Here is a 27,249-nt window from a genome sequence, read left to right as displayed (position 1 = left end):
TTATCCATCTTAGCAATATGCCGAAGGCCATTTAAGTTTTAGTTCATGACCTCCGTTTCTCTATCACATACTTTATAGACCTTTCTCCACTTCCCTGTTTGTAGCTGTCTTCTCTTCCATCAACATGCTGTCATTTTTAACTCCTCTCTTTGTCTTTGAGTTCTAGTTCTGATGTGGGTGTATATGAACCTAGTTGTTTTTGTGCTCTAAAAGAAAACAAACAAACACAGAAACAGAAGACAAAGCTGATACTGTACTTACCATGGTGGTGGATGTCAAGGAGTCAACAAAAGGAAAGCATCTATCGCCAACAACCATCGCTTGTTCCAGAACTGAATGGACCCATGAAATCAATATGAATGCATCAACATGGTGTGGACAGATGTGGCCTCTCAAACAAGCATTGTGGCAGAGCCGATTGATGTCCCACAGAAACATTGTAAAGAGAGGTAATTTCCTCAGTGTGTCCATGTTCTCCCAAGTAAAATGATGTTTGGCAAGTTGCTTCAAGCAAACTATGTTCCAATGACCTTGGTGCAATAAAGACATAACTTCCTGCTGTAAGGAGTGAGGAATGACAAGGCATGCATTGTCATTCCTCTGTATGCAATAGCAGATCTGTATGCAACACCTGGTCACGCGGTTAGCAACTGACAATGCGAAAAATAGCAGGGAGATTTCTTTAAAACTGCATGGCCAGTCATGGTGCATATTTTGCATAACAACCTGAAGTCCTGTGTCAGAGAGGCAGTTGCTGCTGGTTTGAAATCGTGAGTCCTCAGGTGAATGAAATTCTGTTTCTGTACCAATCAGTAACCACAGCAATTCAATGTTCAATAGGTGAGCAGTGGTCCTGTACAATGTCTCATACTGAAAACTAGACAATATCAAAACCCAGCATTGCCATTTTTGCACTGATTGGGGTGGGATACCCTTGTTGTTGTTGTTGTGGTCTTCAGTCCTGAGACTGGTTTGATGCAGCTCTCCATGCTACTCTATCTAATGCAAGCTTCTTCATCTTCCAGTACCATACTGAAAACTAGACAATATCAGAACCCAGCATTGCCATTTTTGCACTGATTGGGGTGGGATACCCTTGTTGTTGTTGTTGTTGTTGTTGTTGTTGTTGTTGTTGTTGTGGTCTTCAGTTCTGAGACTGGTTTGATGCAGCTCTCCATGCTACTCTATCTAATGCAAGCTTCTTCATCTTCCAGTACCTACTGCAGCCTACATCCTTCTGAATCTGCTTAGTGTATTCATCTCTTGGTCTCCCTCTACGATTTTTACCCTCCACGCTGCCCCCCAATACTAACTTGGCAGAAGTAATCGAGGCCATCAAAGGCTGATGATCTGTAAGGGAATAAAGCTTCCAATTGGACAGATATTGTTGGAACTTCATAACACCACAGATAATAGCAAGAACCTCTTTTTCAAGCTGACTGTAGTTATACTATGCTTAGGTAAGTGCTTGTGAGGCAAAAGCAATAGGTCTATCAAAGAACGAATTTTATAGGACGATATGGTTCTGATCCCTTAAGAAGTTGCTTTTGCAGCTAAAATGACAGGCTTAACTGGTTAAAAATGAATCAAAGATCATTGTTAAGGCTTTCATAGCCACTTGTTGACGAATTTCCTGTGGGTGACTGTTGGCCGATGTTTGTTTGATAATTGTTCCCTGACCTTTCACAGCACAAATGACTGGTATTGTCAAAGCTTCACCCTCCATTTCTGGTGGTGTACAGGAGCCTAGCTTGCAGCCTCAGATTATATGTAACTGGTGCACCAATGTCCAAGGTCTTTCCTGTGACCGAGCGAGGTTGCACAGTGGTTAGCATACTGCATTCGCATTCAGGAGAGTATGGACATATTAGATCCAATTATGCACGAAAAACTAAGTGTAGATCTAATGCAGTGCATCGAACAGAATAAAAATCAATTAATCAATGTATCTTCTCTCCCCTGACAGACAACAGAGAAACCTATGCAACACAGATGCCCTACCACCTTGACTTTGTGGATTACCAAAGATCCACAAGAATACATATGTTTTTGGGTAGGGTCCTCCTTTAGCAAAACACAATTTTGTTTTTTTAACCTAAACATGTTTCACTGCAGTTGCAGAATCTTCAGTGGGCTTTTATTTTGTTGTTGTTGTTCTTATTATTGTTGTTGTTGTTGTTGTTGTTGTTGTTGTGGTCTTCAGTCCAGAGACTGGTTTGATACAGCTCTCCATGCTACTCCATCCTGTGCATGTTTCTTCATCTCCCAGTACCTACGGCAACCTACATCCTTCTGAATCTGCTTAGTGTATTCATCTCTTGGTCTCCAACTACGATTTTTACTCTCCACATTTGGTCTTTACAAATGTCTGCTTGTGTCTGTGTATGTGCGGATGGATGTGTGTGTGTGTGTGTGTGTGTGTGTGTGTGCGAGTGTATACCTATCCTTATTTACCCCCTACGGTAAGTCTTTCCGCTCCCGGGATTGAAATGACTCCTTACCCTCTCCCTTAAAACCCACATCCTTTCATCTTTCCCTCTTTCCTGACGAAGCAACCGCCGGTTGCGAAAGCTCGAATTTTGTGTGTATGTTTGTGTGTCTATCGACCTGCCAGCGCTTTTGTTTGATAAGTCACATCATCTTTGTTTTTAGATATATTTTTCCCACGTGGAATGTTTCCCTCTATTTTCATGTCATTAATTTGGAGTATTTGTTTTGTTAGTCTATTTCCATCCATTTCATATAGGTACCTGAAAAACATTAATCTTCATTTGGCTGTTAATTCAGATATTTTCTCTATATTTTTGTACATCTCCTCATTACTTCTTGTATTCCAACCATCTGAAGTTTTTATTGCGCCCATTATTTTTCTAATAATCCTTCTCTCCATTACCTCTCGTCTGTCCATCTTATAGTTCATCGTTAGGCATTCAGATCCATATAACCATTCTGGTCGTACAGCTGTGGTGCAGTGTTTTAGTTTTGTTTTTTGAGAGTTGCATTTCTTGTTGTGAATATTTTTGGGCAAACCATATGCTCTTTCCATTTTATTAATTTTTACATCCATTGCAGATTTTTCTAGTCCTGTCTGCCGTAGTCTCTCCAAGACATTTAAATTTATCTACTCGCTCTATTTTACCTAGCTGTTTTTCTATGAATTTTGGTGCATTTTTATATTTGACGTGAATTTTGTTTTTTCAACTGAAATCTTGAGACCAGTTCTGAATAACTGTATCTGTCAGGTTTTCTGAAAGTATTGCAAAATCCTCCACCAAAGCCAAGCAGTTTATCTTAATTCCATTTGTTTTCCTTCCCAGAGTTATTGGTTAAATTTTGTGACTTTTTAGCTCCAAATTCCAGATCCTTACATTTTTTTCTAAAACACAATTAAACAGCAAAGGTGATAAACCATCACCTTGTCTAACACTAGTTTTTATTTCAAATGGCTGAGAGATTGATAGCTCTATAGGTTGGTCTTGTGTAATGATTGTTTTCCTTCCACTATGTCTTTTTGTATCTGATAATTTTCTTCAATTGTTGGTTTTTGTGAGGGGCTGTCGCTGCATTTGAGATTTTTCAAATCAGTATCGATGTTTGTTGGGTATGTTTCTTGTCCATAGGGTGTCCAGCAAATGTGGAATGAGAGCTGTAACTTTTTAATGCACTTCTGTGTTCTGAGAATCTGGTATTAAAGTTTGTTTTTCTGTCAAATACCATATGTGTTGTGTTTGTCTGTGCTTGTGTTGGTTGTCCTTAGTTTTCTCTGTGTTGAGTTGTCTGTCCTGTAGGCTATTTTTAGCCCTTGTGTTTTGAGTAAGTTGCGTATTCTGTGGACTACTTTGTTGCTGTAGGTGAGAGTGAACAACTTGTTTGTCATTGTGTGTGTTTCTTGTTCATGTGTGCTCATAGATGTGTTTGTAAGTTGATGAGGAGGCTTTTGTTTTTGTTTGTTGGGGGTCCTTTTCAATTTTGTGGTTCAGTTTATCTATAGTTTTTGTGTCATATCCATTCTCTACAGCTTTTCTTGTAGTTGTTTCCAGTGAGTGGGGTTTTGTTCAGTCTGTGTAGCATATATTGGAAGTCGGCTAATTTGTGCTTAATCGGATGATAAGAACCTTCGTAAATGACTGTGCTAGTGGTGGTCTCTCTCCTGAATATGGGGAATTGGTGTTGGTTGTTGTATCTGTATATTGTGATGTCAAGGAAGTTTAACATTTTGTCGTGTATTTTTTCTATGATGAATATAATTTTTTGGTGTACTTTGTTTATATCACTGTGGAGTTTTTGGATGCACTTGTTGTTTCACCTAGAAGGCATATAATGTCATCTACATAATGATACCAATATTGTTTCAAATATTCTATTTTCAAGGTGGCTGAGAAAAATGTTGGCTAGGAATCCATTAACTGGTGACCCCATTGGAAGCCTGTCTTCTTGTGAGTAGAACTGATCGCCAAATCAGAAAAAAGAAGAAACATAACCCAACAAGCATCAATACTGATTTGAAAATTATCAAATGCAGCAACAGCCCCCCCACAAAAACTAACAAAGAAAATTATCAGATACAAAATGCCATAGTGGAAGGAAAACAAGTGATAAATTAATACACAGCTCTCTGCTGTGGAACTCTGTTCTCTGCCCTCAAATAATTATTAGACAAGACCAACCTATAAAGCTATCCCCCCCCCCCTCCCTGAATCTCCCCCCTCAAACATCCTTATACCTATTGTCACACTCTCCTTTCCTCCTCCTCCCCCCCCCCCCCCCCCCTTCTCTCCATTTACATACACTCAAAAAAAGTAATAATAATGAATGATAAATCCTCAAACCTCACCCCCCCCCCCCCCCCTCTCTCTCTCTCTCTCTCTCTCTCTCTCTCTCTCTCTCTCTCTCTCTCTCTCACACACACACACACACACACACACACACAAACACAGAGGCAGAATTAATTAATTTCAGTCATAGCCATAACAATTTTCAAATCATAATTTTGTCTTACATAATATGTCTACTTTGAGGTGTAAGTGGTTGCAGATGACAAACTGTGAAACAAAACAGTCACAAACATAATACATCAGGAAAACCACACCATATGGTAAAAAGGTATGAATTCATAATTTTGTGTGTTTTTTCAAATATCTGTAATTACAATTTGAAAACTAATATTTACATGTATACAAAGAGTAAAGAACATTTTTTACCTTTAACAGCCATAAAATAAAAGCCCACTGAAGATGCTGCAACTGCAGTAAAACATGTTTGGATTAAAAAACAAACTGTCAAATCACCACCTGAGCCAGAAAACAGGCATGATTAATCACTCATAATGTGAGCAAGAGGAGTATGTGAGCTACACCACCTTAGACACAAGACATAACACCTAGAAAGGGTGCTGGAGAGCAATGGGCACTGTAATAGTTACATAAGAATGTCACAGAATCAGACACTAAGCGAAGTGACAAATTGGAAAAAGAAATGTCAGGTATATGGCCTTTCTGCCGTACATTCCCATAGTGAAGGACAGATTGGCTGCATATTGTGCAAGCATGGCATAAAGACTATTTATGAACCAACAAAGATGATCAAAGAATGCCTCAGATTCGCAAAGGAGGAATGACTGACTTGTAGGTCAGGAATGCCGCGCATACCATGCACATGTGTAAAAGTCTATTATAAAATTACTTGATGATCACCAAAAACAAGCAGCATTGCAGGTTGTGATAGGTGTAGAAATTGGCCGTGGCAGAGCATACACTGTGTGAGACTGACCACATAGTAAAATTCGCTGATACAGAAGTTCTTGCTATAGAGAAGATCTACCACACCTGCTTGTTATGGGGAACTATAAAAACACAAAAACAAGAAAATAGTTGAGAGAGTGGGGAGGAGGAGGAGGAGGAGGAAAGCCTCAAGGGGAATGGAACTTGAATTCCCATGCTGCAGTGAATGACCATTGCAGGTAGCAAGGGGAGAACTGCAGCAATATTGACCACAAGAAAGATCTTGGACATTGGCGTGCCAGTTGCACGTAAACCGCGACTGCGAGCTAGGCTGCTGTCCACCACCAGCAGTCGAGGGTAAAGGTCTGATAATGCCAGCCACTTGTGCTGGAAAACGTCAGAAAAATTATCAAATGGGTGTTATCTGATAAAGAACACAGGGGCAATTTTTGAATGTCGGCGACTTAATAGTGTGTCCTTCAGTTGCTGAAATAGATCCTGACATTCTTTTGACCAGACAAAAGAAACAATTTTTTGGTGCAGCTGGTTGAGCTGTGCAGCAATTTGCATTGTATTATGAATAAGCTTGATATAATAGGTGAGCTTCCCCATGATTGATTGGAGCTCCTTAAAGTTACGAGGCACCGGTATATCGCTAAACACTGCCAAATGTGATATAGTAAGATAAGAACCCTCTGCACTAATAAGATGACATAGATAGCTCAGTTCTTCTCGGAAGAAGGAACAATTTTCTTTGTTGCACTGAAAGTCAGCCACAGAAAGAACTTGAAACAATCACATTAAATTCGCTAAATGTTCAGCAGGCATACAACCCACGATGGCAATAACTTGTAAAAGAGTTGTACAAGAAAGTACTTTCACTGTTAACTGTTCCAGGAACCATTGAAAAGATGCAGGTGCTGAAGCGCTTCCAAACGGTAGTCTTTGAAACTGCATATGGTAGTCTTTGAAACTGGAACAAACCTAGGTTAGTGTTTAATACACAGTATTGTTTGAAATGCTCATCTAGCGGTAACCGTAAATATGACTATATCCAGTCTCAGTTCCGGTCTATCCATTAATTCCTACAGACATGACAATGTGTGGATTTACTGTAGCTCTAAAAACAGCTCCTTGGGAATGACAAAGGGTGATGCCCTTGGCTCACGCAAACTGGTTGGATAACCCCATTATCTACATCTACATCTACATCCATACTCCGCAAGCCACCTGACGGTGTGTGGCGGAGGGTACCCTGAGTACCTCTATTGGTTCTCCCTTCTATTCCAGTCTCGTATTGTATGTGGAAAGAAGGATTGTTGGTATGCTTCTGTGTGGGCTCTAATCTCTCTGATTTTATCCTCATGGTCTGTTTGCGAGATATACGTAGGAGGGAGCAATATACTGCTTGACTCTTCGGTGATGGTATGTTCTCGAAACTTTAACAAAAGCCCGTACCGAGCTACTGAGCGTCTTTCCTGCAAAGTCTTCCACTGGAGTTTATCTATCATCTCTGTAACGCTTTCGCGATTACTAAATGATCCTGCAATGAAGCGCGCTGCTCTCCGTTGGATCTTCTCTATCTCTTCTATCAACCCTATCTGGTGCGGATCCCACACTGCTGAGCAGTATTCAAGCAGTGGGCGAACAAGTGTACTGTAACCTACTTCCTTTGTTGTCGGATTGCATTTCCTTAGGATTCTTCCAATGAATATCAGTCTGGCATCTGCTTTACCGACGATCAACTTTATATGATCATTCCATTTTAAATCACTCCTAATGCGTACTCCAAGATAATTTATAGAATTAACTGCTTCCAGTTGCTGACCTGCTATTTTGTAGCTAAATGATAAGGGACCTATCTTTCTATGTATTCGCATCACATTACACTTGTCTACATTGAGATTCAATTGCCATTCCGTGCATCATGCGTCAATTCGCTGCAGATCCTCCTGCATTTCAGTACAATTTTCCATTGTTGCAACCTCTCGATACACCACAGCATCATCTGCAAAAAGCCTCAGTGAACTTCCGATGTCATCCACCAGGTCATTTATGTATATTGTGAATAGCAACGGTCCTATGACACTTCCCTGCGGCACACCTGAAATCTCTCTTACTTCGGAAGACTTCTCTCCATTGAGAATGACATGCTGTGTTCTGTTATCTAGGAACTCCTCAATCCAATCTCACAATTGATCTGATAGTCCGTATGCTCTTACTTTGTTCATTAAACGACTGTGGGGAACTGTGTCAAACGCCTTGCGGAAGTCAAGAAACACGGCATCTACCTGTGAACCCGTGTCTAAGACCCTCTGAGTCTTGTGGACAAATAGTGCGAGCTGGGTTTCACATGATCGTCTTTTTCAAAACCCATGCTGATTCCTACAGAGTAGATTTCTAGTCTCCAGAAAAGACATTATACTCGAACATAATACGTGTTCCAAAATTCTACAACTGATCGACATTAGAGATATAGGTCTATAGTTCTGCACATCTGTTCGACGTCCCTTCTTGAAAACGGGGATGACCTGTGCTCTTTTCCAATCCTTTGGAACGCTTCACGCTTCTAGAGACCTACGGTACACTGCTGCAAGAAGGGGGGCAAGTTCCTTCGCATACTCTGTGTATAATCGAACTGGTATCCCATCAGGACCAGCAGCCTTTCCTCTTTTGAGCGATTATCTTGCAGTAACTGAGCAGCATGCTCACATATTGCGTGCGGGACAGGCCATGAACAAAAAATTTAGAGGTTTGCATTGTGTTCCACAGTAATGTGTGCTTCAGTGTCTATAGTTCTGCATAAATCTGGTTCAAACGGTTCCTTGATCTTACTACACAAGTCAGAGGCATTAGTGTAATGCATTTGAACACTAAAATGTAATACATTGTCTTGTATACAGGTTGAGCAAATGAAATAAATCTAACCCAGAAATATTTGCACTGTTTCTAGAATTGAATGCATGAAACATAAAACAGTTTGTCACTCCATGAAAAGTTGCTAGCAAAAACTACACATGCCAAAGACTGGAATTTTTTGTTCATTGTAGGAATACAAAATAAAAGTAGGCTGTTGTAGTGGTGTGCTATCAATAGCTATTTGTTAAATAGGGAAATAGAAGTACCTTTGTCCAACTGTAACTTGTCATTTGTTCCACTTGCAATCAACAAAAAGTTTGTTCATGTGCCTGCTTATTGCAATGGAAGATTTCCGTGATGCTGATGTGCGAGATTTGGCTTGTACCATTGGGAATGGCTTTACTGTAACCATACACATCTTCTAACATCTTTGCTACAGGCCTTGCATTCCCCAGTGATGTCTGTTGCTGAACCTGGGTTGGCGTGTGTACTCTTTGAATGTGACCTTGCTGAACATAGTGGAAGAACAAGTTTGTTTGTGTGTGGGCATCCCCCGCAGAAAGTGCAGAAATACTTATTTTGTAGCCGCGCGGGATTAGCCGAGCGGTCTAAGGCGCTGCAGTCATGGACTGTGTGGCTGGTCCCGGCGGAGGTTCGAGTCCTCCCTCGAGCATGGGTGTGTGTGTTTGTCCTTATGATAATTTAGGCTAAGTAGTGTGTAAGCTTAGGGACTGATGACCTTAGCAGTTAAGTCCCATAAGATTTCATACATATTTGAACATTTGTTTTGTAAATAAAAACTTCCTTTTCTTGCTGCACTGTATTTTATTTCTCCCAGGTGCATTTTGCCCTCTTTGTAATTAGAGCTGTAGTGCAACCTCCAGCATGTGACCAGATGAGAGGAAGTGCAGATACCAATCATAAATGCAAAGAACTATCCCACTGATGGTGCCTTAAAGTGAAAAAGGTGAAATGCATCTGGGAGAAAAAAAAATACAGTGCAACAAGAAAAGGCAGTTTTCATTTACAAAACAAATAGCACTGGAAGAATTTTGCATCATGGTAAGGAGAAGCTGTCTGATCATCATTCTAAAAGCATTGAGGACAAGACTTCTTCACAGAATTTTGTAGCACACATCATGTACCTCGAGACTGAAAGTTTTTACTTCTGTGCTTTCTGTTTGTCTGAGCTGTATTTTTAATCATTTTAACACTGACATTACTTTAGGTGAAGTGTGTTGTGCACTTTGGACAACTGAAATACATGGAGTGTCAAAATCAACCTCTGTTGCGTTTACAATAGTTTGGTTTCCACAATAGACAGAATAATTTGAAGATAAGGATTTGGCAGTTTTAGAATTGCTGTGCAAATGTGTGTGATTGAATCACTTAACATGACATCAGTATAATTGATACCACAAGAACACTTAAACTTTCGGTGCCTTGTGAGCCATCTGAGTTTTGCAGTGCACTGTTTCAGCATCTGAGCAGACTGTTGCTTGGGATGAAAAAATTTACACCTTGCTGCTACAACATGGACCTGACTATCGAACTGCTTTTCTAGTGGTTTCACATGGTTGCTGTATTTGAATGATTCAGGACTACTGTCTGGACACAGTTTTACACACAGATGGTTGATCTCAGCTCCCACAGTTGTCATGTTGTAAGCAACAGAATGGGCCTCCAATATTGTGTCCAATATTCCAACCATTCATCTTCCTGACTATGGCATGGTCAAAATTTAGCTACAGCAACATATGGTGGTGCTGCTTGGCGAGAGAGTAGTGATGTCAGTTGCTGAACACTGAGGAACAGGCATTCAATGTGCTGCACTGGAAACTGGGCAATTTCTGTTACAGACAATTCCCAGTTATGGTGAAAGACTTTGTGATGCATAGAATTCAAGAACAGAAAGCTGTCAGTGAAAGAGCTTGCACACTCACACATTGTAAACATGCAGCAGGTGAGGCAAATTAGTTTACAACCAGCTCAGTCACCATATGCTGTGTTGTACGAAAATACTCTTGCTGGTCCGGTGGGTTCTTTGGTTTGCTCCAGGAGAGGATTGGGTGGAAATATAACATGTTTCTGAGAATTTACATCTCTCTCCGAGTGTTAAAGACTCATGTAACAGAGACAAATTACAACTCTCTTCACTTGAAGAATAACTGACATGTTCACACAGTGATCTCCCTAAGACATCTAAGATGATGATGTCATCTTGATCTTTGATTGTGAATTGAATGAGTGTTCCTCTGGTCAACCAAAAGAAGGTGAGGCATTGCGGTGGTGTGGAGAAGCTCTAGCAGACATGCCTATGCCGTCATTTCTCATTAATCAATGCAGTATGTAGTGACTCTACTCTTATTTCGTTTTGGTGCAAGATGCCAACCTTTCTTTCTACATCTATGTCTACATCCATACTCCGCAAGCCACCTGACGGTGTGTGGCGGAGGGTACTTTGAGTACCTCTATCGGTTCTCCCTCCTATTCCAGTCTTGTATTGTTCATGGAAAGAAAGATTGTCGGCATGCCTCTCCGTGGGCTTTAATCTCTCTAATTTTATCCTCATGGTGTCTTCACAAGATATATGTAGGAGGGAGCAATATACTGCTTGACTCTTCGGTGAAGGTATGTTCTCGAAACTTCAACAAAAGCCCGTACTGAGCTACTGAGCATCTCTCCTGCAGAGTCTTCCACTGGAGTTTATCTATCATCTCCATAACGCTTTCGCGATTGCTAAATGATCCTGTAATGAAGTGCGCTGCTCTCCATTGGATCTTGTCCATCTCTACTATAAACCCTATCCGGTACGGATCCCACACTGGTGGGCTATATTCAAGCAGTGGGCGGACAAGTGTGCTGTAACCTACTTCCTTTGTTTGCGGATTGCATTTCTATAGGATTCTTCCAGTGAATCTCAGTCTGGCATCTGCTTTGGCACCCCATTCTTCAGACAACACCACAGAAGGAACCCTTTCATTCAAGATACCTGGTCAAAAAGGAAAAAAAATAATTACTCCAGTCTTTGCTGAAATGTGCGACTGTGAAGATTCACAGCTATTTACACTTCGCTTTTGTTTCACCTGGAGTGCTACATGATAAACTTGAGTAAGGTAACTCCAGTTCCACACTCGGTTGAAAAGACAATATTGACAATAATGTGATAAAATTTAGGGGCAGATCATTCAGTACAATCTATCAAACACAGGTAGGTTTGGCATAAAGATTTGTAAAGTATATTCTCCAGAAAATGGATATGTCATTAACCTGAAGCTAAATATACCAGACAGTACAAGGAAAGTGGTTAAGTGGTTCTCAGATTTCCTGCCGGTAAAAAATTGTGTATAAAATATGTGCGGCAGTGTTAGAGGAGTGGAGTACTATGTACATGGACAAGCTGTACAGCTTTCCCAACTTGTTCATGGAATTGCTAAAAAGCAGCACTTGTGCTGTTGTGATTTTAAGATCAGCAAGCAAAAATATACCACCTCAAATCAGTGTAACTACTGTGGCAGAGTGAAAACTAATACTAGCACTCAGCCCATAATATTCTTGCTATGTAGTGAGTCAATAAAAAACAACTGAAGACCTCTTACCAATACTGTTGGATAATACTAGAGTTGGATAAGATGGGAAGAGTTTAGCTTAGACCTAGATTTTTTTTATTGTTGTCACAGAACATTTACAAATGAGTTGCTTGCGAGATACTTGCAGATGTGTGGTTATGAGCTCCTACTGAATTCAGTATCAAATATTGTCCTGTTGACAATGTATGAATGCTTGTTCACCAAACAACATCTATAGCATCTGAAGATGTGCTTTGTGGATCAAAACTTGTTATGATTGTGTTACAACAAGTGAAAGTGTCAAAAATAAACAAAACTTGAAAATATTGACATAGTTAGTACAGATGTATCTGAAATGTAGCCTTTTGATTAAGTCCCCATCTAATATGGCAAGAATTTCATCCAAGGCCCACTGTAACAAGAAATACAATACTATTTCAGCAGAGTACATGGTACAGTTTACTTTACACTTACACCTATCAAGGGGGGGGGGGGGGGGGGGTGTCCATGTGTTGTCCTCGCATTTGGGAGCAATACTGCACTTGTCTGTGGAGTGAGTTACAAATTCATTCAAACATTCCCAGATCAACTTGTAAATCTTGGATAGGCTGTGCAATTTGCTGATCTCGTTCTTAAACTGTATCGACAGAAATGCTGTACACTTCATCTTTTAGGTGACCCGGCACATAAAAATCCTTAGGATTGAGGTCAATTGACCTTTGAGACCAAGGTATAGGTCATGCTTGAGCTAGCTATCTTGGACTGTATGGGCCTGTTAGCTGTTGTTTTCTATCAGCAGCAAAATGTGCAGGTGCCCCTTCATGAATAGAGCACATCCCACAGTACTGCGCAAGTTAAGGTATGGCGGGCATGAAATTTGAGCCCAAGATGCAGACTTAATCAAAAAGTTTACATTTCAAATACATTCATACTAATTAGGACAATATTTTACACTGAAGTCAGTGGAGACTCGTAACAACACATTTCCAGTTGCCTCGGAACAGTTGTTTCATTGTAGAAGCATGTTTATTGGAACATTTTGCTTCTGTTATTGTGTACTATCACACATGCCAATTATTTCCTGTTGTGATGTGTCCTAGTAAAACAATTATTTCTCTTATTTTTTATAGATAAATAAATAATAAAATCTTTTAGACCTCACATATTGAAGCAAATATTTTCACCTGACCCATTGTAGTCATCGTTAGTTTGAATTAGAATTGTTACCAGTAATCAAACCCATGTACTGCAACACTACTGTTCAGTTATGGAATGGGGTTTATTATATTTACAACATGAGTAAAAGCCACAGGAAAGGGAACTGTTTTTGTTTGAGGGGGGAGGGTGAATGACATATCGCTTCTGTGGGAAAATCCATTTGAAAATGCCCTGGTGACAGAATGGCCGTTGATGAATGTGGCCCTACCTGGCAACGTTTGTAAGAGATGACAAAACAAAGCAACAAATCCGCTAAGGTTTCAAGGCAGAAGTTAGGACATTTTCCACTGAAAATAATGCCAACTGAGAAGAAAATGACCCCGTATAGAAGATGTAAAGCCTCTTCTTATGATCGTAGATAATATGGAAAATCACGTTTTGAATGTCGCAGATGTGAATGTGCCCTTCATGTGGGCAGTGCACACATGAACTACATGTGAATATTTTAGATATTATAACTGCTTAGAAAATGTATATTTGTTCATGTTTTCTAAATAATCATGTATGTGTGGGAAAGAGAAGTGTTCATTGTTTGGGACACTTCATTTTAAGGATTATATGAACTTAAAAGTTTGTGTTCAATTTATTGATTCCTACTGCATCTTGAGTTGCATGACAGTGGAATAAATGAGAAAAACCAAAATAAAAAATCAGAATCAGTTTTCTAATCAGTCTATCAGTTTTCAGATTGAGATTTGAAATGATGCAGCGGAGCCTTCAATAAGTTTTCCTGTAGTTCTGAAGCAGTTTATTTTGTTCTTCTCCAGAAATCTCGAACATCCAGTGTAATGGGCTCATGTGCATGCAGGATCATAAAGTATTGTTTTGTGTGTTCTAGTGACACTTTGTGCCACCATGTTGTAGTTATTCAAGATAAGAAGTGGTGTGTCAAACAGATGTTTACTGTCATACCTCAAAGATAGGAAACAGATATTGATGTTATACAGTATTGACCATTTTTGTGGTGGTATGGCTTCATCGGAATGGAGAAGCATCAAATATGGAGTGCCACAACCTCCCATTCTTAGTCATTTACTTTTCCCAATGAGTGACTTATCACAATGTACAAAGCTGCTGTGCAGTTTTACTATTTTTTCAGATGACATGAACATTATGACTGATGGTTGTACACGTGAAAATCTTCAAGGAACTATTAACAGTATTCTCATTATTTTATTAAAATGGTTTAGTGTCAATGTACTCTTGTTAAACATAAATAAAACTAACTATACTCATTCCACTGCAACTACCAAAACTGAGCAAAGCTAAATATTAAGTGTGCCACACAGACAACAGAAAGAGTTGAAACAATGAAGTTCTAGGGTGTTATGGTTGACTGCTGAATATACTGGTTTCATCATATAAGGTGTTTGGAAATTCCCGTTATAGACTTCTAGGTCTTGTAGAGAGGAGTGAGTACATAATATTTTGACATGGGGAACCCATGTCCAGAAATGTATTGTTTCCATGCTACACCTGTTTGAAAGTGTGTGTGTGTGTGTGTGTGTGTGTGTGTGTGTGTGTGTGTGTGTGTTGTTTTAGTGTTAGAGTACTATGGCTGTGTACATGTTCACAAATTACAGCAACATGATCCTTCCATTTGCCTAAGTTCGTAGCAGTGGAAGAGCGGCTCCTCACCTTTATCAAGCTCATTCAACTCCATAGCATACCCGTTTTGCACAGTTGTGCCGTGGCTTCGAGAAAAAGGTACCTTCACTTGAATCGCTTTGAAGAGGACCCGTTATCGAGTACACAAGCAGTTGCATGTGTTTCTTTAGTTATTAATGGGTGGAATTGTAAAACAAGTGATATATTCCCTTCCTAGCCAATTCTGCGGAGACCGCCTTTTTCCATACCGCATCACTTCTGGTAATTACCAACGTTCTTCTGTAACACTACATCTCAAATGCTTCAATTCTCTTCCATTCTGGTTTTCCCACAGTCCACATCTCACTGCCAAACAATGCTCTGCTCCAAATGTACATTATCAGAAATTTCTTCTTCAAGTTAAGGCCTATCTTTGATACTAGTAGACTTTTCTTTGCCAGGAACGCCCTTTCTGCCCATGGTAGTCTAATTTTTACATCCTCTTTGTTCCATCCATCATGGATTATTTTGCTGCCTAGATATCAGAATTCCTTAACTTCAACTATTTCGTGATTGGCAGTTTTGATCTTAAGTTTCTCGCTGTTTTCTTTTTTTGCTACTTCTCATTACTTTTGTCATTTTTGATTTGCTGTCATTTCACATTCTGCACTTATTAGACTCTTGCACTTCATCACTTTTACTGAGGATAGCAATGCCATGAGGAAATCTTATCATTGATATCATTTCACCTTGAATTTTAACCCCACTCTTGAACCTTTCTTTTATTTCCATAATTATGTCCTCCATGTATAGATTGAATAGCAGGAGTGGAAGACTACATTCCTGTCCTACACTCTTTTTAATCCAAGCACTCTGTTTCCTCTTGGTTCTTGTACATTTTGTGTATTACCCATCTTTCCCAATAGCTAACACCTATTATTCTCAGAATCTTGCGCCATGCACCATTTCGCATTGTTGAACGCTTTTTCCAGGTTGACAACTCCTATGAACATGTGTTGATATATCTTCAACCTTGTTTCCATTATCAGTCACAATGTCATAACTGCCTCTCTGATGTGTTTACCTTTCCTAAAGCCAAACTGATCATCATTGAACAGATCAGCAATTTTCTCTTCCATTCTTCTCAGTATTATTCATGTTAGCAACTTGGATACATGAGCTGTTAAGCTGATTGTGCAATAGTTCTTGCACTTGTCAGCTTTTACAATCTTCTTTTCCAAACATCTGATGGTATATTGGCAGTCTCATACATTTTAGACGCATTATTTGATCTTAAGCCTTCCATATCTCTCTTAAATTCTCATAGTAATACAGGATCCCCTATCTCTTCCTTATCAATTACTATTTGTTCTTTTATCACATCATCAGAGTTCTCCCCCTCAAAGAAGCCTTTAGTGTACTCCTTACACCTATTCATTCTCTCCTCTGTCTCTGACAGTGGAATTCTCACTGCACTCTTAATGTTACCACCCTTGGTTTTAATTTCACCAGTTTCAATTTTTCTGTATGCTGAGTTGGTTCTGTTGGCAATCATTTCTTCTTTGATCTCTTCACGTGTTTCATTTAGCCATTTCACTTAGCTTCCCTGCACTTCCTCTTTATTTCATTCCTAAGTGACTTGTATTTCTGTGTTCTTGAATTTCCTTGATAATTTTTTTGTTTCCTCCTTTCATCGATCAGCTGAAGGATTTCTTCTCCATGGTTTCTTTGCAGTTATGTTCTTAGTAACTATGTCTTTCTTTCCAACTTTTGTAATTGCCCTTTTCAGATATGTGCATTCCTCTTCAACCGAACAGCCCACTGAGCTGTTTGTTATCACAGTATCTGTAGCCTCAGAAAACTTCAAGTGTATCTCTTCATCCTAAGTGCTTGTGTATCCCATTTCTTTGCACAGTATTTCTTCCTGAGTAGTCTCTTAAACTTAAGCCTGCTCTTCATCGTTATTAAATTATGATCTGAGACTATTTCTGCTCCTGGGTATTGCTTACAATCCAATATCCGATTTTGGCATCTCTGCCTGACCACGATGTACTCTTAACTGAAATCTTCCTCTATCTCCCAGCCTTTTCTGAACGTGCCATCTCCTCTCATGGTTATTGAACAGGGTATTTGCTATTACTAGCTGAAATTTATTGCAAAACTCGAGTAGCCTTTTATCCCCTCTGATTTCTAATACTGCCCATGTTCTCCCATAACCCTTTCTTCTACTGGTTCCCCTACAATTGCATTCCTAGCCCACATTACTATTAGTGTGTCATCTCTCTTTACGTGCTGGATTACCGTTTCAGTATTCTCATATGCTTTCTCTGTCTCTCCATCTTCTTCTTGCGATAATGGCATGTATTCTTGCTCTATTGTTGTCAGTGTTGGTTTGCTGTCGTGTCAGATGAGAACAGCTCTATCACTGAAACTGTTTGCAGTAGCCCACTCTGCCCTGTCTTCCTTTTCCCAACAAGTAAGATTCCTGTTATACCATTTCTTGCTGCTGCCAATAAGTTACAAGTAACCTTAATTGGAATGATCACATAGATAATGTTGTGGGTAGAGCAAACCAAAGACTGCAATTCATTGGCAGAACACTTAAAAGGTACAACAGGTCTACTAAAGAGACTGCTTACACCACATTTGTCGCTATTCTGGAGTACTGCTGTGCGGTGTGGGATCCACATCAGGTGGGACTGATGTACGTCATCAAAAAAAGTTCAAAGAAGGGCAGCTCATTTTTTTTTATCGCGCAACGGGGGAGATAGTGCCACAGACACAGTACATGAATTGGAGTGGCAGTCGTTAAAACAAAGATATTTCTTGTTTGCAACAAGATCATCTCATGAAATTTCAATCACCAGTTTTCTCCTACAGTTGCGAAAACATTCTGTTGGCACCCAACTACATAGGGAGAAATGATCATCAGATAAAATAAGAGAAATCAGGGCTTTCACAGAAAAATTTAAGTGTTTGTTTTTCCCTCGTGCCGCTTGAGAGTGGAAAGGTAGAGAGACAGCTTGAAGGTAGTTCATTGAACCTTCTGCCAGGCACTTTAATGTGAAGAGCAGAGTTGCCACATAGATGTAGATGTAGATACTCACCTGACTGTAAATCCTTGTCTTCTTTCCATTTCACTTCACTGTATCTAGATTGCTCTTAGCATTTCTGTTTTCAGATTTTCTAGCTTCCATATTACATTCAGACTTCATACATTTCACGCCTCGACCAGTAGAAAGTTATCTTTTCATTTGTTATTCAATCTCTTTCTCGTGGTCACCTCCCTGATGGCAGCTGCCTCCCAGAAGTCGGGGAATCTTTTTGCAGTGGAGAGATCATCATGATCCTTTTCACTTATAGGTCTCAAGGCATGTAGATACACATTATGTGTCTTTAATGTACTGGTTTCCATTGCCTTCTGCAGCCTCATGCCATTGATCACCACTGATTCTTCAGCCTGTTAGGAGCAGTTTCCTACCACAAGGACAAGAGAGTGCTCTGAACCTCTGTCCACTCCTCTACCCTATTTGACAATGCTGTTGGCAGAATAAAGTTGACTTAGGCCAGAAGTCTTCTGCTGCCATTCCTGTTGATTTTTATTCAAAATTTAAAGAATGTTGAGGTTCAAACCCAGGACCAAGGACATTTTGATTACTAATCAAAGACACTAACCCTAGACAACAAGTGCAAAGAAAATATTCTTGGAAAAAACACATTGTACGAATAACAAGTGGTGTAGGCTGTAGGTGTAGTTGCAGAAATGTTTTCTGGACACTAAAAATTCTTACTACTACTTCTCAATTTATATTTTGCCTCAAGTGGTTCAGCAGTAAAAATACTAAGTTGTGTAAAAGAAATAGTGCGTATCGTAAATACAGTATGATTTCTACAATGATTGTAAAAATCTGACAATGGTGCAGAAGGGTGTGCAGTACACCAACACAGAAGTTTTATGCTCACCCTCCAGATATTAAATGTAAGTTTGATAACAAGTCCACATTTAGGAAGCCTCTGAGAAAATTTCTTCTGGAAATGTCATTTGGTTGAATTTCGTAGCCACAGCGAAAAAAAACCTTCTAGGACTATAAAATATATGTATGATGTAATATAATTTAAAATCCCACAATTATGTAGATACTCATGCAACATACAAATTTCTGTTCTGTGCAAGTGTTACTTTTGTCTTTTTTGTAACATTACTGCCAATGCACTGCTTTGTTTAGAAAGATAACACAAATTGTCATAAAACAAAATTAATTTGCACACACTAGCGTACTACAGATGCATCAGCAGAGCAGGGGGGCGGGGTGGGGGGGAGGAAGAACCAAATAAATGAATAAAATAAAAAAAAATGTGGATTTTTGGCTGTCTTACTCAGACAGCTGCAGTTTGACATCCAGTTTAGATGGAAATCATTGGTTCTCATTCTGTCTTCTTAGCATCTTTGGATTGATGTAAACCCAGTGATGACTTCTAATGAAGAACTAAAATATATTTTTGTAGTGCAGTTGGTGACTTTGAACATACAAGTGCATATTATTTTATGTTTGAAACCATGTAAAATTCAGTATACAATTTTGTGATAAATTTGTCTTTGCTTGGAAATATAGTAGCTGTGTTTTTGTATGCTTCCCCAATAACTATTACAATACTTCATTTTCACTTTACAGGAAAACATAGACACACTTGGAAGAGAAATTGCACGATTAACATCTCAGAAGAATGCTGTTTCTACCTCATAGGTGACATGAAAAGCAGAGAAATCAACTGGTACCTAAAGTACAGTGTTGCTATGAAAACAAAAGCTTTTAGAAAATGTACATAATTTTCCAATCTATCATTTCTCACCATACGGTATCTCACAGATGTGCAGTCCAGTGCAGTCAGTCTCTGGTCAAAAGTCAATTCTAAATGTAATTTGCTGTTCTTGGGGCAGTCTTTGTAATCAAAATTAGTTCAGATTAAATATTTGTAGTGGACACTTCAAAGATCTACACATAAGTGTATTGCTTGCTGAAGAATTGTGATGTAAAATTCATTTTAAGTCATGTTGTTAGCAGTATTGCTATATACCTACTAAGCAAGATTTGTTCATTATATATTATTTAATGGCTGCTTTTAAAAGTATATGTGTGTTAGCTGCAAGTGTTGAATGTGTGAACATGTATCCAAAGTTGTGATACACAGAAAATGATGGAAGTTAGAATAATTTCCCTAGAAAAGGTGCTAAGATACTGCATTGAATGCAGTTAAATATATGTACAAGTACTCTGTTGTGATGCTGACTGATTATTAGTAATTGGTTGTGGGGTACAGCTGCAGAAAATGAGATTTGTACCTCAAATTACTGCTTTTTATATTGTATTATTGCATTTTATTTTAGGAGAATTTATTTATTGTGTATGAAAAAATAGTAATAGTGACACATATGGAACAGGTTTTACTTATGTGACTACTTAGATCAACACTTTACATTCTCAGTTGTAAGTAATTTTGTGTTCTGTGTTTGTGATAGAATGATTTACTGGCATACATAAAAAAAACCATGAATAGTCTTGTATGTGGTACTCTCATATACAATAGTCTCATAATTACAATCAGCTTGTAGATTCAGCTCTCAGTTTCAAATGCCAGTTTCAAGTGTTTAAAATACAAGAATGTCTTTTTGCACAGCCATTATTTTAGTAACTTCAAAGAGGATACCAAGGACTGAGACGAGATATTTGGTTCATGGGGAATGAGAAATCACTTTTGAGATTTCACTATTAATGGATCTGCATACACTTGTTACTTACTAATATCCATCACATTATTTTGCTTTCTTCACACTGACACTGCCTATTTAGCAGAGCAGGATGCAAGTACATTTTGAAAGGGCAGCAGCTACCTACCCATGCCCCTTGTTAGGTCAAATGTCTTCCTGTCCTCTACCATGAATCTTCTTTTTTCTTGCTACCTACTTGATTAAGCCACTGAAGCCAGAAGTAATCATTCCATTAAAATGATTTTATAAGGTAAAGAAATCACTGTCATCATTTTTTTACTGACCCTCAACCACCCATCCAGAATAAAAAGAAACACACTGCCTTTCAAGGAAGCTTCAGTTCTGATTGCAGTACTAGTTTAAGTTCAGTTTACTACAGAAAGTCAGATATATTGTGGCTGGTCATGACATTTCATTCCCTGACAGGGAAATCAACTTTTCTTAGACCTTTGCCTATAAACTCCACAAAAATATTATCTTGATATTCATTTGTAAAAATCAGTTGTAAAATAAATGCTTAGTTCTCCATAACAGGTCTCATGGTAGAGATGTGATACAGTGTTTATTGAAGGGAAACTAGTACTGAAGATACTTTAACTTAATTTGTAAAGGAACCACTAAAGTAAGTTTATTTTTGCATTTAAATACATTGCAAAATCTTTTGCAGAAACAACCACCAATAAAAGTTCTTCATGCATAACCACAAGATAAATATTATTAATTAAATCTATAATTTTAATATGATTTTACCACCAAATCATTTAAAAAACCTTTTATAACATATTAGGTGTAAATTAAACCTTTAAAATCTTAAATCCTGGGCTTGAGCATTTATTTAAAAAGGGGGTATTATAAATAAATTTAAATGGTGTATTTACCGGATGGTACAAAATTGAGAGCAGCAGACCTGGGATAACTTCTAGTAAAAGGAAGAAGAAAAGGTAGGAATTACCTGTATGAAAAGTATCCAGGGCTCCACATTATGAGACAAAAAACAGACAGGGTAAAGATATTAATTTATTGATGATTTTATATATGAAGAGTGAGGTAGGTAATAAATATTGCTTTTAACAAACCTGATTACTTTCTTTGAATGAATTTTGAAGTGTGTTGTAGATTGCATCTTCAGTGAAAAACAAAGAAGTAAACATTGTAATAAAATGTAAAGAAAAGTGATTAATAATCCTTTTTATAAGATTCTCAAAAGAATGGGAACCACTAAGGCAAGAAAAAACAAATCTCAAATACAGAAATACTGATTACACCTGTGTTGCATATGTTTATTGTCAAAAGGTAACTTGCTATTTATTATCTCTCATTTAATATTTTGTTTCCAGTTTGTCAAAATTACTGTTGAAAGACAGTTGTCTGTCAGTTTCATTGATGTTAAATTCTGAAGTAAAATTTTGAACAGTCCAGATCTCATCTAAAAATAGCCTGTTGCTGAAGTTATATTTCTGTTGTATAACTGTCACAGTACTTAAAATACAGTTTTACTTAAGAGGTCAGCAAGTGGAACGAAATGACCATCGTCTATGATACAGTTTTTTATGTTGGTTTACTCAGTTTATTTATTTAATGTGTGTTTTATACCTATGTTATGACCTGGTGCATTATTCACAGCAAAACTGTTAAATATCTTACAGTGAATAAAAATGTGGCCATTTGATAGATTGATTCACTGATGTATAGAAGTCAACCAAATTCAAATAAAAACCAATGTGACCTCATAACATAAAATTTGGTCATGCTTATGTAAACTATTTCTTTGTGGTCAGCTGACATGTATATTAAGATTACAGCATCTGAATGTGTTGTTTGACGTCTAATGTGAATTAAGTTTGTATGAATTTTAATAATAGTATTTTCTTATTGTTGTGTTTGATATATAAGCACTAGTGCTCTAAAGTCTACAACAGAAAGGAATACTGATTGGTCATCAGATAACTTTTAAAACAAAATGTTTTGACTTCAAGAATCAGTGTGCTAATATGAGTTGTATAATCCTGAGGTAGAGGAGAACTGAAACATTGGAGAAATAATGGCAGACTGATATTTGTACTGAATACATTTTAAGGAAGGAAATGTAGTGGATAGTGAGTCATTGGAGAAAGCTACAGACCTAGAGCATAAAAGCTTTGCTTTCAAAACAGTGATCTTGTCTTTATATTAACTTGAAAGAAGAGAGTTGCAAATATAATGCATTTGTTGTTTGTTTCAATAAATCATATTTATATAATTAGTGTAAGAGATAAATAACAACTGTTGACATGTTATTACTAAACAGAGTTAAATTTGGACACAGTTGGTGCAAGAACTGAACATCACTCACTGTGATCTCCTAATTCAAACAGATAATGATAACAAGATAGGCAAGAATGACAACTTGGTATTAACACTAAGAATTGACAAGTAAAAGAAGGCAGAGTGAGAATAGAAAAGAACATTCTTCTGATACCCTAAAATAAAGGTGACATATAAAGAAGATAATATCAAGCGAAGGGGGAGTGGAAATAAAATCTCTCCAGAGATGAACAAGAAGATGAAATAAAATAATTGAAATGTACGGATTTGTTATGCAACATGTTGAATAAAAATATTTGAAATATGTCTGACTACCTCTGTATCATCTAGACTGCTATATAGAGGAAATTAATTTGCATCTTGCAAATAATTTTTCATTATCACTATACAGCTTATGAATCTCTTTTGTGGCTTAGATAATAATGCCTTATGCTTTTGCTGTCATTCTGTAAGATGAGAAGCAGGGAATGATCACAGACAATGAAAAGTAAAATACAGTAATATAATGCAGCAAGTATCCATTTGAAGTCATCATTATCATTCATGGCTTAAGGCATTTCGTATCAAAATTGATAATGATTGCCACATTAAATAACTGCAAGTATAGTTCTGTTCACCAATTTTAATAAAGTAGACATTGACTTGTGTAATATAAAACTTTATTGAAACTTTGTGACCAACTGAGAAAAAGGGAGCCTTTCTTTTCTTGTAGCAAACTCACAGTCATTTGAGTTAACATTTAGTCAAAAAGCAGTTTAAAGTGCTCCAATTGTAATAATACCAGAGCAAACCACGTTTTTATCTCAGTTTCTCTCTTGTCAGTACTGCCATTGTGGCTGGGTACTGTATTTGCCTTGTTGGGTAATATTGTTGTATTTGAAGTTAAAGATAATTCGGTGTGTGTTGAATGAAGACATTATATTGTGAGATGCATAATGTATTAATGCAGTGAAGTGCTTCCAAACTGAGTTTAATATTGTTTGTTGCAAATAGGGGGCATAGTTTAGAAATGAGATGTGAGTTGTTGTTAGTGAAAGTTGCAGTAAATATCTCTCTAATATATCAGTATTAACATTTGAAATCATAAGTTTGATGTATAATTGTTGTATACACACTTTGTAAATTGATCTCTAAAATATCTTCATGAAAAAGTTTCAGATATGTCAGTTTCCAGAAAACTATAAAATATATAATGTTCTAACGAGCTTTCTTGGAGACAAATTGTAAACTTGCTCTATTTTCACTTTCTAGCCATGATGAAAACAGTTAGCAGAAGGAAGTTGTAACAGTGATTCAGAGTTGGGAAAGACTTATCAGAAGTGCTTTTTTTTTAAAATAGTGAAGAAAATGACACAGTTTTTATGCAGTTTCATATTACAGCTTCCTCCTTTGTTGTGTCTATATCATAGACACTCTTCTTTTACTTGTCAGTTTACTCTCTCTTTGAAGTTTCAATGTGTTTCTTCTCACTTAAAACTGAACAGGGCTAATAGCCAGAAAAAATAAAAGGGATATTTGGTTGTGTTCTGTTGTATCTGTATCTCTAGTCCTATAATAAGGCCAGTGACATTGGTATGAGTACACTTTAATCTTGGTACAAAATATATATAGGGTTTGTTTGTTTTAAGACCACCTCCTCTTTTCTATATACTAATAGATTAGGAGGTTCCTAGTACTAGACCACAGTGCCACATGTTTTATAGCAACTTTCTCAACAATAAATTATGTTATTATTGTGATATCATGATCTATTTTGAAATGTATAGCATGTGTATCAAAACTACATAAATATTTGAAAACTATTAAAATATTTTGGCATACATATGCTTTTGCCTTAGTTTTGAACATTTTTTAAAATCAATAACATTAATTTTGCCATCCATTCACTGTGTGCAATAGATTACAGAAGAGAGAGGACCCTCAGGGATGTGTAATGGGTGAAAGTATATGTTAATCTACTACAGTTCAAAAGGAACAATAATGTTCATAATTACAATATCAGAAGGAGAAAGATACTGATTAGTCCACATTAAGGTTCTCTTTAGTCCAAAAGGGGTGCACAGTACTGTAACAAAAATTTCTTATCACTTACCCAGTGATATAAAATGTCTGACTATCAGCAAATTAAAATTTCAAAACAAACTGAGCAGGTTTCTCCTTGACAACTTATTGCGTAACTTACTTTTTTTGAAAAGAGAGAAAAAATGTTCTGTTAATTTGGAATGAAAATGTTTGAGTAAAGAAAATCTCTTTTATGTGCATTAAAACCCACAACTAAATTTTCTGAGGACGCTGTGACCAGAAATATCATGCGTATTCCAACGTGAAGACATCCTTACTCACTATGGATTAAAAAAAAAATCTTCCTTTAATGTTACGCAGTAAGCAAATTTAATAGAATATTTAAACAATTATGTTTCTCTGTGAGGCTTGATGCTCCAGTATAGCTCTCTATGTGCAATGACAGCATACACAATTAAAATAATTCTTCAATAAAACTGTACCTCTGGCCTAAAATGAAATTATTATGAGATGCCGTTTTACATTTACTGGGATTAAATCCTTTCATTGCTTTCAGAATTAAATAGCTATGAAGAAATTTTTTATCAGTTTTAACAGCAATGGCGTCGCTTCAACAATGCAATTACAGATAGCCAGGGCAACATTTAATTGTTATGTAATAAATTAAATGAAGGGGACAGGGAAGGTACTTTCTTGCTACTAACAGAAACGCATACTGCATTAAATACTGACATATATATTTAGCAGAAATTCTAAGTACATTACATGTAGTAGAAATAATTCCTTACTGACCGCAATCTGAATGCGACATCAGAACCAGCCAGGCACGGAAGAAGAAGAGAGAAGAGAATGAAATCTTTTCTTGTAGACTACGATACAGACATTATAGTAATTACAATTCTCTGAGCACGTGTAGTGGCTCCATTGTAGTCACATATCGATAAAGTGATTTACATTACTTTTTTCAGGAAGCAGTGCTATAAAATCCTTCCATTCCATATAAGAATTTCTGTTACTGTAATGTGTAAAAGATGGTGGGTAGGAATTACTGACTTTTTCTCCTTTTATAATACATAAAAACTTTTCAAAAGTTCAAATTGTAACCATATGTACAAATTAGTTTGCAATGTGAATGTAAAATCACTCATTCCACATAATTATGATATGTCGTGCAAAATGATCGATGAAACATGAAGTAACTAACAAAAGATGAGGAAATGATAGAAACTTAACCTGCATAATGCAGTAACAATGAACTATGATTACTCTGTTTAATGCTTATGCCAGCTAAATTTATTCAAATAAATTATAAAGATAGCTGCTACTTTGAAGGAAGCTGCTGCCATACTAAATAGCTGCTGTTTGTCTGTTATTGGTAGCTTAATATTTAATTATTTTCAGAGGTAATTTTCAAAAATATTTACCTACATCTGTAAATACCGAGTCTCCTCTACAGTATATTACTACTTGTCTTCCAGATGTGCAATGCACACAGCTACTTGCCATACAGCCAACAAGACTTTTCAGTCTGTGAAACTAGATATTCAGATAATTTATAGAAAGAATGATTAATAAAGTGCATTTTTAGTTTACTTTTCAACTGGTTATGGATTCCAATTTTCTTGCTTTATGTTAAATGGGGCTTGATCATGAATGTCATATGAAACAAAAGTTCTATAGATGAAACATTTATGAAGTATGAGTTGCTGTTATTGATTTTTTTAAAGAATGATGAGATTTCTTGAGTGCTGTCAGAATGATTTTCAAAATATAAATAAAAAGAAACTGTACTCCAGAATATTGTTAGGTCAGTGTGTATCACAAATTGGAATCAGAGACTTTTTCTTCTAATATGAAACTTATAAATGAAGTAGATTCTGAATTCATGTTGATAGCTAATCAAAATTCTAGAAATATGTGTCGTAAGACAACAGTGAAACATGGCAGGGATTGTAATTATCGGCTGTGTAACATCCACTGTTGTTCAAAGTTCTCCCATAGACTTTTTTCCTTGCATTACAATCTTCTGCTGCCAGCATGCATACATAGCATTAGATTGTCACCTCAATCTTTCTCTGACCTCTTGGAAGCCAGCAAAGAGCTTCATTTGTCCATCTAATATCTGTTCACCTATCTACATGTCCTGCCGACCGCCATTTCAGCCATAAGTACATGTACTTTGTCCATGATACATTAATACTAA

The 27,249-nt window shown here is 37.3% G+C and overlaps 1 protein-coding gene across 6 annotated transcripts in view; it reads left to right on the top strand.

Annotated features, from left to right (window-relative positions):
- The window catches only part of LOC126279088 (coiled-coil domain-containing protein 186-like), a 183,766-nt gene extending 158,922 nt beyond the window's left edge, over positions 1 to 24,844 (top strand). For all 6 annotated transcript variants that reach the window (XM_049979546.1, XM_049979545.1, XM_049979550.1 and 3 more), the window contains one exon: positions 19,627 to 24,844. In XM_049979546.1, the coding sequence (XP_049835503.1) occupies positions 19,627 to 19,698 (72 nt within the window). In that variant the 3' untranslated portion in view covers positions 19,699 to 24,844. The remainder of the gene's footprint in view (positions 1 to 19,626) is intronic.
- Positions 24,845 to 27,249: the final 2,405 nt, after the last annotated feature.

Source organism: Schistocerca gregaria, chromosome 6 (genome assembly GCF_023897955.1).
Source record: "Schistocerca gregaria isolate iqSchGreg1 chromosome 6, iqSchGreg1.2, whole genome shotgun sequence".
Taxonomy (NCBI): Eukaryota; Metazoa; Arthropoda; class Insecta; order Orthoptera; family Acrididae; genus Schistocerca; species Schistocerca gregaria.
This window is presented reverse-complemented; position numbering and strand designations above follow the sequence as displayed.